The 18,915-nt window shown below is 34.9% G+C and overlaps 1 protein-coding gene across 3 annotated transcripts in view; it reads right to left on the reverse strand.

Moving 5' to 3' along the window:
* The window catches only part of PGR (progesterone receptor), a 73,946-nt gene that overhangs the window by 26,385 nt on the left and 28,646 nt on the right, over window positions 1–18,915 (reverse strand). For all 3 annotated transcript variants that reach the window (XR_002809026.2, XR_011440421.1, XM_023644695.2), the window contains exons 3-4: window positions 16,864–16,980; window positions 2,528–2,833 (exon numbers count right to left, since the gene is read on the reverse strand). Coding sequence is in view for 1 of the 3 variants with exons in the window: in XM_023644695.2 (XP_023500463.1) it covers window positions 2,528–2,833; window positions 16,864–16,980 (423 nt within the window). In the remaining 2 variants the exon portion in view is untranslated. The remainder of the gene's footprint in view (window positions 1–2,527; window positions 2,834–16,863; window positions 16,981–18,915) is intronic.

Here is an 18,915-nt window from a genome sequence, read left to right on the forward strand (position 1 = left end):
AGACACAAAGACAGCTCTGAAATATCATGGGAGAGATGTCAGATAAGCTGTAATTATTGTAATAGGTCCAAGATAATAGAAAAGCATAGACAAAGAAGAAATGAGGAAGCTCTGACCAGGCAACAGGAATCTCCTTGGGCACCTGCAAATACATGCCTTGGGGCCCTCATGCATGCTGTCACCTTTGTTATGACTATCATTCTGCATCTAATCTTAATCTAACTTCCTAAATATACTTTCCTATTGTGAAAGGATCACTTGATCTGCCAACACATTTTCCTAGCAGTATCTTTGTTTTTTGCACTGTAATAAGTAAGCCTCATTTAACAAAAGTCCATCTTTCACAGACCACAAACATGTGAGTGAATAGATAAAATAAATTTCTCGTATGTGCAAAAGTGATGACCAGATGCTAGGATGTGCTGCACCCAAATGCATTCACACCATGAGCCCACCGTTCTGGCTTCTCTTTCTAACACCACTGTTTAATTGTTAGGTCTTGCGCACAGCAGGTATGCAATAAACATTTATCAAGTGAATCAGTGAATAAAAACCACTCTCTGGTTTAAAGTCAACTGAAAGGTTTGATTAGCTAATGATACTAGATTACTGTATCATACATATGTCCCTCTGAGTCCTTTTGCAGAGGTCAATATAATCACTCTGATTCATGGACCATTTTCATCATTCATTCATTTATTCAAGTTAATCTCAGAATGAAGACTATGCAAATATGCTTTAAAAGACCACAGGCCAAACAATACTTTCATAATCTCAATGCTCCCCTTATTGTACAGTTAATGGAAATAGTACGTGTAATACTGGTGATGCCATCATTCTTGTTTACTTACATAAATTACATTTTGCAACATTAAAAATTTACCACCAAATTCAATGTAAAAATTTCCTCTCACTGTTTTTGATGGTGTGCGTGGGTCAAAAATCTTGACAAATACAAGTGTTTCAACTTAAAAAGCTCACTTAACTTTTATCCAAAGTGAATAAATTATCTTTTAAAATATAACTGGTCATTGTCTAACTTTGGCTAGCTGATAGTAGAATCTTTTTAAACAGTAAAGAACCTCTAAAATGCAAACAAAAGAAATATGGACTATATAAAAAAAAATCAGAGAAATCACTTCTTCCAAATAACAGAAAAACAGAGAAAAGTTAAACACACATTTAAACACTCATATTTTTAAATAGAAAAAGTTCATCAATACTATTGTCACAAAAATCTATCACATTTGATAACCACTTTACAGTAAGTTTTAAACATTCAGAACTTTTCTAATGGAAAAAATTATTACCTGTCCAAGGCCTTTCAGCAAGATTAAAGCTAATAAAAACCTGGGCATTTTGATTTTTCTATAAAATTAGTCTACATCCATTAGAATAATTAATTTTATGAACTTTTCTCAATATGTATTTTTTAAAAGATTCAACAAACGAGAATCAATTTTTCTTTCTATTTCATGTTACTTTGAATTTTCAATAACAATTCATCTATTGTATTTCAATCCTTTCAGGGAGAATAATAACTGAGAAATACATTAAGGCAAATTGGGAAGGAATTATTTTTTCAAAAGGCTACTGAATTTACTTGGAGACTAAAATGACATAATATATTTAACTCTTTATCAGGTATTGGAAAAATGATTTGGTCTAAAGGAGTATAGGGATATTATTTGTGTGAAGAGAATATAATTTTAAAATGTTTCTATTTCTAACTAAGGGATTAACACCTCCACAAGCAATTGCTACTCATATATTCTCCTGGCTCTGTAGTCTAACATTGAGCCAAGTGGGAACTGCATCCTTGTTTCTTTCAACCTCTTGGCTCCTATGGAACGTTATTTATATAAATGTAAATACAAATAGAAACAGAAATAGTTTATAAATTGACTGAAATCCTTTCATGATGATATGATTCATATTCTCATTGTTACCCCCTTTGTCGGGGTATAAATTAGAGAAAACAGCGACTGGAAGTTCATTTCTCTGCAAAATTATTTATTTATGTTTAGGAATATTGTTTCTTAATTGACTTTAGATACTCTGCTGTACTCAATACTATTTTGATTTGTTATATAAATATATACATTCAGTTTTATTTCAACCAATTGAGTTTGGTCAAATTAGGGTTTAGAATGAACTAGATATGTTTAAGATGGTCAATTTGTCTTTCTCTGAACTACTAGACATCTATGCTTGAACAAATAAACTTATGCTGTTCCTTAACTGTTTCATGCATGTAATTCTTGATTCATCAACAACACTCAATGTGCTAACTACGTCTTTTGTATCTCCCTAGCAAACAGTAGGTTCCTAGAAAAGCAGCAGATAATATAGGATCCTAGATAAATATTTTGAACTACTGAAACATATACTATAACGTGCTGTTATAACATGCTGTATTAACTATAGTTAATTTACTGCACAGACTGTTTGATTTTATTTAACAATCTACTAGCACAACAAACAGTAAAATTTTTGTTACATGCTATTATATACAAATTATTATTACCTGGCAGTGATTTAGACCACTTGACTACTGAAAGAAGTTGTCTCTCGGCTAGTTGATTAAGACATGTCAACAAAGAACTGGAGGTATCAGGTTTGGTGTTGTCATGTCCTGCATAGATCATGTCTGGTTCAATGCTCATTAGCAGGTTGATCAGTGGGGGCATCAACTGTATATCCTGATTTGGTGAAAAAGAGATTCTCTGGCATAGGGGTTGGCTTTCATTTGGAATGCCCACCGGCTGTGGGAGAGTGACAGCATCTAGTGCTCTCATAACTCGCACTTTATTGAACTTTTTAAACTTTCGACCTACAGAGAAGAAAGAAAAGAAGTTCATGTAAATACATATCAACTAAATCTTCCAGAGGCATATTATTTTTCCTAAGTCTTAGAATCACAGAATTATAGGTTTTAGCACAATCTAAGAAAATGAAATTGAGTAAGTAAAAATGTTAGGTCTGAGACATGGATTAAAGAATTAATTACACCAGCATTCAGTGGGTTGGTGGGGTGTGGGTAATTACACTAGCATCCAATGTGGGGTTATGGAGCTTTACAGCAACACGTATGAAAAGGCAAATGGCTTTTAGCGGAGACTAAGCTCAGCACTGGTCAAAATTCTGACAGGACTGCTTCCCAAAAGCTAATGCTACTAACTACATTAATTAAAACACAGCCTTCTCTTGAGTTTTATTCTTCTAAGACTCTGTTAAAAGATATGTATACACATACACAAACCCCACAAAATCTTGTACACAATTTCAGTGGGCTCATAGATTCCTTCAAATTTCCTGAAATTAATACATGGACTATTACGAGATCTAAGGACCCAAAATTAAGAACCTCTTTTCTAAAGTAAGGGAGCAGAGAGTCTATATCCTGTGCTGGTCAGGCCACATTTGTATTTCTAGACAATTTCTAGGATTTTTACGTTGAGGGGCAATCCAGGAAAAGTGGGAATTACTTTTGGACTTACTGATCATATCTGAGTGAACAGAGATAAATATAAACTAACCCATAACACCTTCTATTCTGCTTCTGTTTTATTTTTCTTCTTAGTATTTATCATGTTCTATCAGGCTACAATATTTTATGTTATGTAATTATCTGGTTTATTATCTCTGTCTTCAACTAAAACATAAGCTCCTTGATAATAGCGTAGCACTTTACATATAGTAATACTCAATAATTCTGTTGAATAAATCAATAACTGCACAGCAACAAAAAAGCTGTTTGCTACAAGGGCTCCAACAATAATCTGGCTCCTGCTGTATTACTTCTACTCTCTGAAGAATGGGAAAAAAAATCCAAGTGGAATTTCCCTTCAGGAAGACACAATCTAGGGCAGAAGGGGTAGCATATTTCATAGCAGAATGTTTGGGGTTCACATATGTCTGCAAACTTCAGCTGTTGACACGTTTCTACCATAGCTACATTTAGGTCTCCAATTGCTTTTTCCTTCTCTTCTATACCAAACCAAATCACTGAGATTTCCAGCTCAAAGTCTTTTAGCTCAAATTGTAAGGGGATAATCAAACCAGGAAGGAAGCCAAGGGGAACCGTTTAACAATTACTAAGTCAATAACAGCCCAAGATGGAATTATACAGACTTGAATGCATAGTAACTAGTAGGCATATTTATGGAATTTAAGCAAAAATATTTTTAGGAATGATAAAAAGGGAACGTAAAAGCAAAAATCATGAATACAAGTTGGAGGAAGAATTACTGTATGAAATGGACTTATTAAGCAATCATTTCACTGTATTTCAAAGATAAAGTGGCATCTAAGTTTCAAGAAATCCAGGAAGAGAAACACAACGTCAAATCAAAGATCAAATAAATCACAAGACGGAATAAGATAAAATGGGAGATGGCAGAGAAAGAAAATAAAGAAATAAAGCCACTATACATTTAAAAACCTTATTAGAAGAATGAAAAAGGAGAACTGATAGTGATGCAGGGTCAGTGAGCCGAGGAGTCGAAAGAAAGATTTCTTGGACTCTCAAGGTCTGGCAGTGGTGCTCTTTTGTTTAGAGAATAGTACAGAATAGCATGAGGACAGGACCCATGGGCAGTGAAGAGCAGCAGGCATGGGGACAGGACCCATGGGCAGTGAAGAGCTGTTGCGGCTGCCGCATGGGGACAGGACCCATGGGCAGTCAGAGCTCCTGCTGCTGCCCTGAGTTGAGGTTAGGGCTAAATTTATAAGGCATGGGTACATGACTTATTTTTACTGGAAAAAGAAAAGATGATGTAAAAAGTCATTAAATGATTTCAGTGCAGATGGGGTCTGGTTATTGTGTGGTCATATAACTTTAGATACGAATCTGGTCATATAGATCGGCATGTAGGTGAGGATGCCCTGGGCTTCTTTCCCTGGGGCAGCCCTAATTCATACCATAAAAATCCACCGGGTCATATAGTTCGGCATGTAGGCCAGGTCACCTTGGGCTTCTCTACCTGGAGCAGCCTTAATCCACATCACTAGTGTAAAAAACTAAATCAGTGACATGAAGTTTAGACTTTGAGATTTTGAGAAAAATCACAAAATGAAGTATAAAAGGAGTAAAAGTGAGTAAAGATAACAGATATAGAAAACAGAAACCAGAAAGCCAACACATAGATTATTACTGGGGATCATAAAAAAGGAGAGGAAAACATGAAACAGAAAAAATCTTTGAAGTTAACATTAAGAGAATACTTAGCTAATATATTAGAAGACAAATTTTCAGATCAGAGAGGGCTTACTCTGTACCAAGAAATGATAAAAATTAGTCTCACATCTCTCTTCAGTTTCATTAGATGCCTAAAGACAATGGCACTGTATGCAGATTTGAGAGACAAGGGGCTCATACCACAGATTTTCCATGTTTTAATAGAATTTTAGTGAAGATTTGGGAGGCCAAGAAAGTAGTACACACAGTAAGCTTCTCAGTCTCATCTCCCTTTGTCAGCTCACTTCTTTTACCTTCCCATCCTAAGCAACACATCTTCCTGTTTGCCTTTGGTAGATCAAATTAGCAAATATCTCTTGTAACATCAGCATGCTCCTGGGGCCCCAAACAGCTTATCAAAGCACTTCTAAAAGCCAAAACAAATAGGACATTCCCCTCTAAAGAAAAAAAAAACCTTCAACTGAGAAATGTTTTCAATCATTTAGAAAATTTTTCTACCATATGAAAATATACACATTTTCCTTCTGATTATGTTTCCATGGGAAATGTATAGTTTAAGAACATAAATATATATGATAACAATATTTAATAACTATTAAATTAATTGAGCACCTGCACTAGATATGATTCTACAAATTAATTTCAGATCAAAGATATCTGCATTGATTTTTCAAAGGTTCCTACAAATAAATAATTAAAAACTTTTAGAAGATACAAGAATATGTTTTACATCAAAGTTAAATCTTTATTTTGCCACTCATAATGTTTGCATAAATGGCTTCAACACATAAGATATTTTAAGCCACCACTGACTAAACCTTTTTATATGCCAGACACTATGCTCTATGCTTTAGATGTATCATTCTGTTTACCCCATAATAACTCTTATTACGTGGTCTTAATAGAAAAGAAAATAGAGATGTGTAGAGGTTAAGGTGTGTGCCTGACGTCCCACAGCTATTAGTGGGGAAGTTGAAATCTAACTCCACTTGTTCTGACTTTGCACCTTTACTCTTATTAAATACTATACCATCACCTACAGAGGTGTTTTAAAAATCTTTTTCTAATCTATTGATAAAATTTAAACTTTTAAGGTGGAGTTAATATATTTGATTAAAATTGGCATAAAGTTCTATATAAACTTCCTTTACTGGCAGTATAGAAGATTAGATAAGATACACCACCTTCTCTAGAACACCTAAAAAGGATGGATAAAACATAACTAACAGCCTTTTAAATGCATATCTAAGCTCCTCAAAAAATCAGTAAAATATCAAGAAGTCCAAAATGAAGAAAACTTCTATCCACTGACAAAGGGATGTGAGAAGGAAGCATGTCTGTTTCATCCTTGGCTCAGTATGAGAAAAAAGTCTCCTCTGATCCTTCCTAATCATAGGCCTCCGTCACACAGGTTTGTAACTTGAAATTATTCTACACACAAACTATGGGAAACTTAGAGGCAAAATTCAACAGGAAAAGTGGTCCTTCACGGATGAAATCCCTGAGGTGCCTGAAGAATAGAATGAAAATTCTCTCTGGAGAAAAGCTCTCTCTATTAAAGCCACACAGGAGTTCAAAAAAATTAAACTCTGCCAAACGTGAGCTTATAATCCAAAATTACAAAAGGCATAATGAGTGAGAAGTAGCAGAGATAATAAATAGAGTGGTGGATTTGGCTCATACTGGCTTACGAAAACTTATTGTTAAGTACTTAGATTAATTTTGAGAGCCAATTGTTAAAACATTGGTAACTTGAAATTTGCTATAAAGGAGTATTTACACCACAATCATTGGGAAACCCTATAAATAATCAGGGTGGGTTTGTTTGTTTTGTTTTTTTTACCACCATACCACAATGGCATAATTAGATCCAGAGTTATGGGACTTCGCAATTATGAATTTAGAATTATGAATACAAATATTTGCAATAGGTATGTTTACAATTATTAAGGATACATGATAAAGAACGAAAATAGAAAAAGAAAAGCTAGTAGAAAGAAATGGACAAATTTATGAAAGAAACAAGTAGAATGTCTAAAACAAAATATACCATCATTAAAATGAAGGAATGGTAAACTGGAAGACAGAACTGACTAAATTACACAGAATATAGCACAGACAGATAAGGATATGAGAAATATTAAATAAGATAGAGAGACATAGAAGAGAGAATGGGCCAACCTAATACATGTCTAATAAGAGGTCTGAAGGTAGAGGAGGCAATGAGGAGAGAAGCAATATTCGAAGAATACCAGGATGGTTTTGATCCTCCTGGTATTTGTGAAAGACATAAGTTCTCAGATTTAGGAATCATGATGATTTCCAAATAGAACAAATAAAACTAAATTTCCAACTGGTTACATTATAGTGAAATTGGAGAACCAAGTATAAAAACATTTTATACAAAAATATAGAAAATATTGCCTCAAAGAAACAACTATTAGATCTACAAGAGCATTCTCAGAAAAATGATACAAGCCAGAAGATAGTAGACTAACATCTTTAAGGTCTGGAGGAAAAAAAATGTCAAGCTAAATGCTATAATCAGCAAAATCATCATTCAAAAATGAAGTTGACATAAAGATAGTTTCAGTGAAAACAAATTTATCTTAATAAATTCCCACAGAAGGAACTTATAAAAAATTTATTTCAAAAATAAGGAAACTGAATGAAGGGTTTGAGTTGGAAAAAAACTGAGCAGACAGGTAAACGTAGGTAAATGTATTAGACTGAATAGACTCATATTGATTACTAATTCTGGATTGTGTTCTGAAATGAGCCCTGTTTACTTTCCTGTGGCCTATCTTTCTGCTATTTGTTTTTAGTTCTGGCAAAAAATATTTTATATTAAATGGATGACATAAGATGTTCATGTGATAACACTGAACCTGTGGCATAAAAGCAAAGGAAGAGTATCACGTTTCATATTAAAATATAAGTTTTATGGCAGCCAGCAAGTTTTCTGGGAATTGGATGAAGAAATAGAGGGTAAAGATCAGCAGGCAATTAGGGAACTGAGCAAGTCCTTTAGCATTGTGAGAGTCATGATAAGTATCACTGTAGTTCGGGTGGACTTACAGGCAATTATCCCAACACTAGCTGTAAGAAATTATGTCTAGATACATGTCTTACTTTGGATTAGCAAAAGGATGATCGATGTTGCTGGATCAGTCCCTTGGGACTACGCTCTAACAACCGCTCACAGCACTGATTTAGCTTGCTTTTCCTTTTTCAGGATCCACCTCTACTTCCCAGATCAAAACAATGTGCCTGTATCTACACCTTTTAAGAAAATACAGATACTAGATAATAGGAAATATAAAATTGAAATAGGTATTTGCCAAAAAACTATACTAGACTTGATTTTTTTTTTTTTTTTTTTTTTGGTGAGGAAGATTCACCCTGAGCTAACATCCATTGCCCATCCTCCTCTTTTTTTTTTTTTTTTATTGCTTGAGGAAGACTAGCCCTGAGCTAACATCTGCACCAATCTTTCACTTTGTATGTGGAATGCCTCCACAGCATGGCTGATGAGTGGAGTAGGTCCACACCCGGCATCCAAACCTGCAAACCCTGGGCCACTGAAGCAGAGCGTGTGGAACTTTTTAACCACTCAGCTATGGGGCCAGCCTTGAGTTGATATTTTTTAAAGAGTAAATGTCTCAATTATTCAAATAAAGTCAGACTGCAAACGGAGGGGAATTTTTGTACTCCTCAATCCTGACTGTTTTCTGGGTCTAGAAAACAGGAGGTATTGATAGATTGAACAGTTCTAGCAGACAGCCATAAAAGCAATCCCTAGAAATGAAAAAAAAAAGGAAAACAAAACCAAAAAATCTTTAAGCAAAGAAGTGATCATGAATATTCTAAAGAATGTCCTTATCCACTGTGTGTGGGATGGCGTTCAGGGTGAACAATCAGGCAGTGACCAGAAGACATTGTTTGGCTGAAGGCTTCCATGCAGGGAATGGTGGAAGCCGTATGAGAGGTACTGTCCCTGAGGTGTGCTGAGTCAAAGACCAGGGTTTGGATAGAAAATGAGATGCTCATGGGGCCAGTCCAGTGGTGTAGGGGTTATGTTCACACACTCTGCTTCAGCGGCCTGGGGTTCGCAGGTTTGAATCCCGGGCATGGACCTGCACGTGCTCATTGGGCCATGCTGTGATGGTGTCCCACATACAAAATAGAGGAAGATTGGCACAGATGTTAGCTCAGGGCCAATCTTCCTCACTAAGAAAAACGAGATGCTCATAAGAGGAATACGATGAAAGGTCTAAACACGTAAGTGGCAGGCATCACCCATACCAATTCCTGCATTAAAGAGAGGGCAGATGATTTCAGTTTTTATAGTAATTAAAGGCATAGACTAGGCTGCTATATTTCCAAAAAAGGTACTGTTCAGTGCCCCAAATTCAGGAATTTTGGAATTCTTCAGAAAAGAAATTGAGGCTTTGTTGGCTTTGAGTATAGCAGGAGGAAAAAACACCCACTTTACTATACAACTCATATTCTGTAGCTCAGAAAGTTATTCTCTTTGTCAAGAGAAGTGGGGATGAGTCTAGGAGGAGGTAGGAGAGATACTGGCTTGCTAATATAACCTTTTAAAATTTAAGGATAAGGCTCTCTACCAAAAAAAAAAAAAAATGATAAATAACGACCCTATAAAAATACTCTCTAGCTTAAAAAAAAATTCAGCAAACATAACTATGAATTTAATCATTCCTTTATGTAGAAAACAATTTATTATTGAAAGAGATAATTACCTTTATAATAGTTCAGCATTTTTACTACAAATGCAAAACAGAGTTGTATTTGTTTCAGAATTTTTTTGTGAGTCATTACACAAAAATGTTTTCCAAAGAAAAGAAGTTAGAAGCAGAACACCTAAATTAGAAGATATATTACCATCCTTCAGGGTGTAACTGTCTTTCCTCCTCTGTAGCAATGAACAAAATGCAGAAGTTCACTGTGACCCAGTGAAGGTAAGCAATGTGATTCATTAAAAACAAGAATCATATGCAACTGAGAGACCAAATAACTCAAACATAATTCTTATAACCAGCACATAGCTGCTGAAGCAGATAAGAACAGCCTGTAAAATCTATGTTATGACATGCCAAAACATTAATAGTTCTGACCTCTGATATTGTATCATAGATTTTATTAAGTTTTTAAAAGTTTTTCAATATTCTCTCTTGTTTCATCTTTTGTTATTCAAATGGTCTCTATATCAGAAATGAGAAACCTCAAGAAGTAGTGACAAACATGAGGAAAGAAGGAAGAAAGAATGGAGGAAGGAAAGAAGAGAGGGAGGAAAAGAGGGAGGAAGGAAAAGGACGTGGGCTCCATTTTCCGTAGTGTGTAGACAATTATTACTTCAGTGGAATTCTTCTAACTGTGGAAGAATCCAACCAGGGGCAACCCTGATTATCATTCAAAAGAAGGCTTTAATTCTCAATAGACCACAAGTATACTCCCCCTTACTCCAGAAATTTAATACAGGACTAGCAAGTAGAATCTAATCCTATAAACTGACTACCTTCTTCCTGGTTTACAAGAATTGGATCCTTGACTCTCCAGACTTTTGTCACTGACTCTCCCAGGTAGAACAATATCAAGACAATGATATATCAGAGTATGTTGCCAGCTTCTTTCTAATAAACCTATGTGCAGATCCACTTAGGAAATAATTAAATGCACCAATATCATATTTCTCAGTTTGTGATGCTCATCAAAGATAACATATAATTGAATCAATCTTTCACATATACCGGAATACAGTAAGGGGTTTTATTTTTTTTAAATCCCAGAATTATCCCTCAGAAAAGATACTGCATTATAGATTAGTCCATATAAGCCATCTAATATAATGGAACTCTCCAAATTATTTTGAGTGACAATGAGTTGTTTGGGCAAGACAAATTAATTTGAAATAACTTCAATCAGTTGGGCAAGACAAATTAATTTGAAATAACTTCAATCAGTGATAGTTTGGAAGGTTTGTAGAGATTATCTGATAGAAAAAAAGAGGCAAAGAAACTTGATACAGATCTAATTCCTGGGGGTGAGAACTCATGATTTTAAGTGTTAGACACCACTGGAATAAACCTTTTAAGCATCATTTTAAAAGAACAATTCAGAGGGTCAAGAAAATCAACTTTGAAGCCAATTTTGAAGAAGTGTAAATTAGGGAGACATTCTACTAGGCATCAAGATGTATAAAGCTATTATTTCAGAGAGTATGGTAGTGGTGTAGGGAGCTACAATGGGATAGAATAGAGAAACCAGGAAGAGGAGCAAACACATGGAAATTAGATACATGACAGAGGTGGCATGTGGAATTTGTAATTGGGGTATTGTTAGAAAAATATTACAGTTACTACGAACAGTTTTTTGTAAGGAAATAAAAAGAAATTAACCATCAATAACATATAATTTGATTGTAGTGCATATGTATCATTTACTTGTAAATAGATGTATGTTGGGGAAGGAGACTCAGAACATTTTTACTTACATAGGAGTGCACTATCAAAACAATCTGAAGACCCTTGTGTCAGTAAATATGCTTGGGCAACTGGTTATCCATATGGAAAATAAAATAAAGTTAGATTCTTGCCTCCCTACATAAAATAATACTTGGAGGTAGGTTAAGGACATGAATGCAAAAAAACAAACTTTTAAGATTTTAGATGATTTTTAGTATATTGTCAGTAGGATATCAGGGTAGGAAAGGATATAAAGAGATAATATTAATATATGTGATTATACAAAAATTAGGAAAAAGATCATAAACAGTAAAAAGTCAAGACATAGACTACATGTAACTAACAATGAATTAGTATAGAGAATATAGGTAAATTCTATGAATCAATATAAAAAAAGACAGAGAATCCAGTTGAAAAATGGCTAATAGATATGAAGAGCCAATTCATGGAAGAGGAAATACAAATGGCCAATAAATATATGAAGCAGCATTTGCCTTACCACTAATAAAGGACATACAAATCAAACCAAAATTAGATACCAATTTTATGCCCATTAAATTAGAAAAATTAAAAAGTCTGAAAACACCAAGTATAAGTGAGGATGCATGGTAAGAAGAACTCTCAAATCACTGCTGGAAGGAAACACTTTTGGAGAGTGATTTGGTGATTAGGTAATATTTAGGAAGATACAATAAATCTAGAAATTTCCTTTGTAGATAAATAGCCTAGAGAATTTCTCAAACACATTCACAAAGATACAGGTACAAAAATGCTTACTGGTACACATTTTAAAATCATCAAAAATTAGAAATAAGTATCTGTTAACACAAGAAGGAAAAGCACTGTGGAATGTTCACAAAATGAAGTATCATAGAGAAGTTAAAATGAAATCCTAGCTACATAAATAAATATAAATAAATCTCAAAAAAAATTTCACACAGCATTGAGTGAAAAAAGCAAGTTTAAGAAGTACATGTAGAGTGTGATGCCATCTATATAAAGTTTTAAAATAGTCAGAATAATACTGTATCAGGTAAGGATTCATCGACATAAGTTACAAGTATGAAGATGTTAAGCAATAATTCACCATAGTGGTTATCTGTGAGGAAGAAATGAATCTAATGGGTTTAGGAAAGGATATACCAGAAGCTTCAAATATCTTTAGTTCCCTACAAAATACAACAAAAATGAAGAAAATATGAAAAAAGATCTGATATTAAAAACTGAGTGGTGGAGGGGCTGGCCCCATGGCTGAGTGGTTAAGTTCACATGCTCTGCTGCAGGCAGCCCAGTGTTTCATTGGCTCAAATCCTGGGCGCGGACATGGCACTGCTCATCAAACCACACTGAGGCAGCGTCCCACATGCCACAACTAGAAGGACCCACAACGAAGAATATACAACTATGTACCAGGGGGCTTTGGGGAGAAAAAGGAAAAAATAAATTCTTTAAAAAAAAAAAATTGAGTGGTGGATGCACAGGTGTTTATTTTAAATATTTTTGGTAGGTTTGATATATTTCATAATTAAATAATTAATAATGCAGTAAGTTATGTTATATTGTTATATTGTTATATTATGGGGATATATGTTCTATGTTATGCTATATACATATAATATACATATATACATATGTTATATTATGGGGAATCACAAAGACAAACTCTTACAGTCTTACAGGATAAATAATAAAACTGTTAGATTATGTGAAGGAGCATCCGAACCTATAGAGAGCCAGTAGAGAAACACAAGACTCAGGTGACCAGAACCAAAGAAACCAAAGCTGTACCCAAATAAGAAAAGGTGATTACTACCAAAAGTGAGCTGGCAGAGGATTAATTCATCAAACACCATGAAGAACTACAGTAACACTGCAGAAGAGAAGGAAAATGCTAACTCTTCAGAAACCAAATCTGAACTTACAGAAGACTACAATCTAACTGACAGGAAATTCAAAATAGCTATCATAAAGAAACTCACTGTTACAAGAAAACTCAGAAAGACAGTTCAATGAGCTCAGGAATAAAATTAATGAACAGAAGGAATACTTCACCAAAGAGATCGATGCCGTAAGAAAAAAACCAAACAGAAATTCTGCATACACAGAACACAATTAATGAGATTAAAAAAATAATTTAGAAGCATAAAAAAAAGAGTAGACTTTATGGAAGAGAGAATTAGTGACCTTGAAGATAGAGACCTAGAAATGGTTCAGGTGAAGGGAAAGGGAGAGCTAAGATTTTAAAAAAATGAAGATATTCTTCAAGAAATAACCGAATGAATTAGGAAAAGTAACATACGGATTATAGCTATGGCTATCCCAGAAGGAGAAGACAGGGAGAAAAGAGCAGAGAGCTTGTTCAAAGAAATAATAGCTGAGAACTTCCCAAACCTGGGGAAAGAACTGGACATACGAGTATATGAAACCAACAGAACTCCTAATTACATCAATGCAAAAAGACCTTCTCCAAGGCATATAACATTAACTGTCAAAAGTCAATGACAAAGAAAAAATATCAAGGGTGGCAAGAGAGAAGAAAATAACATAAAAAGGAACCCCTATCAGGCTTTCAGTGGATTTCTCAGCAGAAACCTTACAGGCTAGGAGGGAATGGAATGATATACTCAAAGTACTGAAAGACAAAAACTATTAGCCAAGAATACTCTATCCAGCAAAATTATCCTTCAGATATAACGGAGAAATAAAAGCTTTGTCAGATAAACAAAACCCAAGGGAGTTTATCGGCACTAGACCTGCCTTACAAGAAATAATGAAGGGAGCCCTCCTTCCTGAAACCAAAAGGCAAAGGTTTACAAAGCTTTGAGCAAGGAGATAAATAGACAAAATCAGAAAATTGCAGCTCACTATCGGACTAAGTTAGCAAATAATTATAACATAAAAGATAAAGGGAAAGAAAACACCAAAAATAACCACAAACACTTCAAGTTAGTCACAAACTCACAACAGAAAACAGAATAATTTGTGACAGCAGAAACACAGAAGGGGAAGATGAAAGGGATGAAACCTGCTTGGGCTAATGGAGATAAGAGCTTATCAGAAAATGAACTATCTCATCTATGAGGTCTTTTCTACTAACCTCATGGTAACCACAAAACAAAAATTCAGAGCAGAGTCACAAATCACAAAATAAAGAGAAAATTGAAAAAAACCATCACAGAAAACCACCAAACTGAAATAGTAGTCAGAAATACTAGGGAAAAGAAACAATGGAAATACAGAACAGCCAGAAAACAAGAGATAAAATGGCAATATTAAGCCTCATATATCAATAATCACTCTAAACATAAATGGATTGATTTCACCAATCAAAAGACACAGAATGGCTGGATGGATTAAAAAACAAGACTCAACAATTTGCTGCCTCTGGGAAACACATCTCAGCTCTAAAGAAAAACATAGGCTCAGAGGGAAGGGATGGAAGATGACACTCCAAGCAAATGGCAAACAAAAGAAAGCGGATGCAGCCATACTTATATCAGACAAAGCAGACTTCAAGAGAAAAACGATAATGAGAGACAAAGATGGGCATTATATATTGATAAAAGGGATATTCCACCAAGAGGACATAACAGTTATTCATATATATACACCTAACACAGGAGCACCAAAGTATATAAAGCAACTATGAACAGACCTAAAGGGAGAATTTTTGCAGCAACACAATAACAGTAGGGGACCTCAATACCCCACTTACATCAATGGATAGATCATCCAGACAGAAAGTCAATAACAAAACAATGGCCTTAAATGAAACACTAGACCAGATGGACTTAATAGATATATGTAGAACAGTCCATCCAAAAACAGCTGACTATACATTCTTCTCTAGCACACATGAGACAGTCTCAAAGATAGACCATATGTTGAGGAACAAGGCAAGCTTCAATAAACTTAAGAAGGTTGAAATCATATCAAGTATCTTTTCCAACCACAAGGCTCTGAAATGAGAAATCAACTACAAGGAAAAAGCTGGGAAAGTCACAAATATGTGGAGACTAAACAACATGCTACTGAACAACCATTGGATCAATGCAGAAGTCACAGGAGAAATTAAAAATAAAAAACACCTGGGGGCAAACGAAAATGAAAACAAAACAAACCAACTCTTATGGGATGCAGGAAAAGCAGTACTAAGAGGGAAATTTATAGCAATACAGGCCCACCTCAACAAACAAGAAAAATCTCAAATAAGTAATCTTAAACTATACATAAAGAACTAGAAAAAGAAGAACAAACAAAGCCAAAGTCAGTAGAAGGAGGGAAACAATAAAAATCAGAGCAGAAATAAGTGAAATAGAAACTAAAAAAACAATAGAAAGGATCAATGAAACTAAGAGGTGGTTCTTTAAGAAGATAAACAAAATTGGCAAACCTATAGCCAGACTCAATAAAAAAAAAGAGAGAAGGCTCAAATAAATAAAATTAGAAATGAAAGAGGAGAAATTAAAATGGCTGCCACAGAAATACAAAGGATTATAAGAGAATACTATGAAAATCTATATGCCAACAAATTGTATAACCCAGAAGAAATGGATAAATTCTTAGTATCATACAAAACTGAATCAGGAAGAAATAGAGAATTTGACTAGACAATCACAAGTAAAGAGAACTTAGTTTAGTACCTGGTAAGTAGTAAGGGCCCAATATATAGCTATTTAAAGAGAATGGGAAGTTACTTAAAGAGAGAAGAAAGTAGGATGGGAGGGACTGATGTAGAGAGAGAGAGATGGAGATTAATGTACTTGACCAACTCACAGAACCAATTTTAGAGCTGGAAGGAACTTAAGTGCTCTCATTTTACAGATAAGGAGACTGATGCCCATAAAGGGTTAGTGACCTACTCAAGGCCACATAGGCAGTGAGTGGCAGAGCCTAGACTCCAATCCATGTTACTTGATGAGAGGTTGCAAACTTTCCATATTATCTACTTATTGGCAATATAGACAGAAGAAGGTTTAGTACTTCTCATAACAGCCTCAAGATGATGAAAATCTATAAAGTTAACAGGATGGTGTTGGTTGCTTCAGTCAGACACTAATAATCAAAACAGAAAAAGCAAGGCAAGAACAAAGATAAATGAGAAATCTAGGATTTTCTGGCACAGTTTTAAAATGTAAATATTAGATGGAATATTATTGATGAAAACGTCAGCATTACCTCCAAGGACCATGCCAGCCTGACAGCACTTTCTAAGGCGACATGCTGGGCAGTTTTTTCTGCGGATTTTATCAACAATGCAGTCATTTCTTCCGGCACATAAATAGTTATGTTGCCCTAAAAAACAAAAAAAGTAAAAATTATTTACAATATCTAAAGACCACCGGAAATTTTATGCAATGACAACTGAAAAAGGATCGGTACACATCAGCAAGGGCATGACTGTCCCAGCCAGCATCTTGCTTGGCATGACTGAATGTTGGTGATGCGACAAAGCTGCCAATACTCTACCGATGCCTTCAGGGGTGCAAATGAGGTGAATACAGCTTAGAAATCAATTCCAGGGCTCCTCTAAAAATCTTTTGTACAAGATTTCGGTGCATCTTCTTAATGGTATCAGCATATGAATGCCCTCAGACCTTTCTACTATTTCAAAATTACCTACATGTTACTGATAAGCATTAGTTATATAAGATAGTCAAGCTCTAGTAAAACCTTTTCTTTCTGGCATCTAAACCTTCAAAAGAACAGGTACAGACTAAAGAATTAAAGAGATCTCTGGAACAGACCTTTTATAAAACCTATATGGTTAATTCTATTAGAAAACCCTGGAGCCAGCTCTTAAAGGGTCTAATAATTGTGAATAGCATGGAAAAAAAAAAGTCACTGATTGTACTGACTTTATTTGCCCAGGTTATTTTGGCCACAAATTAGAAAACATGATAAATAGAAATAATGATAAAGGGAGCACAACTTAAAACAATGAGAAGTACTCAATGAAGGAGAGGACAGAAGAATTATAGAAGAAACATGGATAGAACATGTGACCCCTGGGTATTTGTGTAGAGGAAATTACTTACAGCCTTCAAAAGGTCTGGACTATGAATTTAATATGCAACAATGATTTTTAAGCCACAAATATGTCCTATTTAATAAGGCATGAAACAATCTAATTTATTTAGATTGAACAAAAATAAAAAATATTTCAGCTTAAACATGTAAATACTAATTAACTGCAAAATTTGCTTATTTGGCACTCATTTTCCAATAAATTCTTATAAAACAGACTGTGAGTCTTTTAACATCATCAGCTTACTTCTACTTTTTAAGCATGAAAAATAGTCGTCAACATAATGGGATTTCCCTATAGTATTTTCCATTAGTTGACCTTAAAATCAGATTCACTCTTCTGGCCAAAGTTTGTAGTTTAGGAACACAGAGGTACCTTACATGTGTGCTTAATCAAACACAGGAAAGGATATGACCAAAAGGCAAAAGACAAAAAGGCCACATCTATGGGATAGCTAATAACAGAATGGTCTTGATCTGGAGCATTTTTGGAAAAGCACAGACGGTCTTTTTTTTTCTTTCTTTCTGGTGAGGAAGATTGGCCCTGAGCTAACATCTGTTGCCAATTCTTCTCTTTTTGCTTGAGGAAGATTGACGCTGAGCTAACATCTGTGCCAGTCTTCCTCTATTTCGTATGTGGGACAGCGCCACAGCTTGGCTTGATGAGTAGTGTGTAGGTCCACACCCAGGATCCAAATCCTCAAACGCATGGGCTGCTGAAGCCAAGAGTGCAAACTTAGCCATTACACCACTAGGCCAGCCCCAGATGGTCTTTTCTTAAAAATATATTCCTCCATGAACTTATGTGCATGTACTCTCATATACTAGTGTTCATTTTCTTGTTTAGGAGTCCTGGGCTTTCCTCCTAATAAAGGATAGTTATGAAGCTGCACAGCTATGCCCACTAGGTTAGCAGAGTGTATTGCATGCTACTTTCTGTTTTATTTTGACTCTAGTTTATTTTTGACCACAAGTTATATTTGCAGGCTATAGGAATGACCATGGGAGTAAAGTGTGTATGAGTTTACCTATCTATCTATTTCTATCTATCTATCTATCATCTATCGTTTATCTAGGCCCTACACTGATTTCTCAAAAGAAGGGAGAACAGAAAATAGGGAGTAAAATTTTCCATCCTATACAGAGAACGAAATTAAACAAACAGCACACATGGATGAAGCTGCTGTTTGAAGGGAGGCTGAT

This window comes from Equus caballus, chromosome 7, assembly GCF_041296265.1.
Source record: "Equus caballus isolate H_3958 breed thoroughbred chromosome 7, TB-T2T, whole genome shotgun sequence".
NCBI lineage: Eukaryota > Metazoa > Chordata > Mammalia > Perissodactyla > Equidae > Equus > Equus caballus.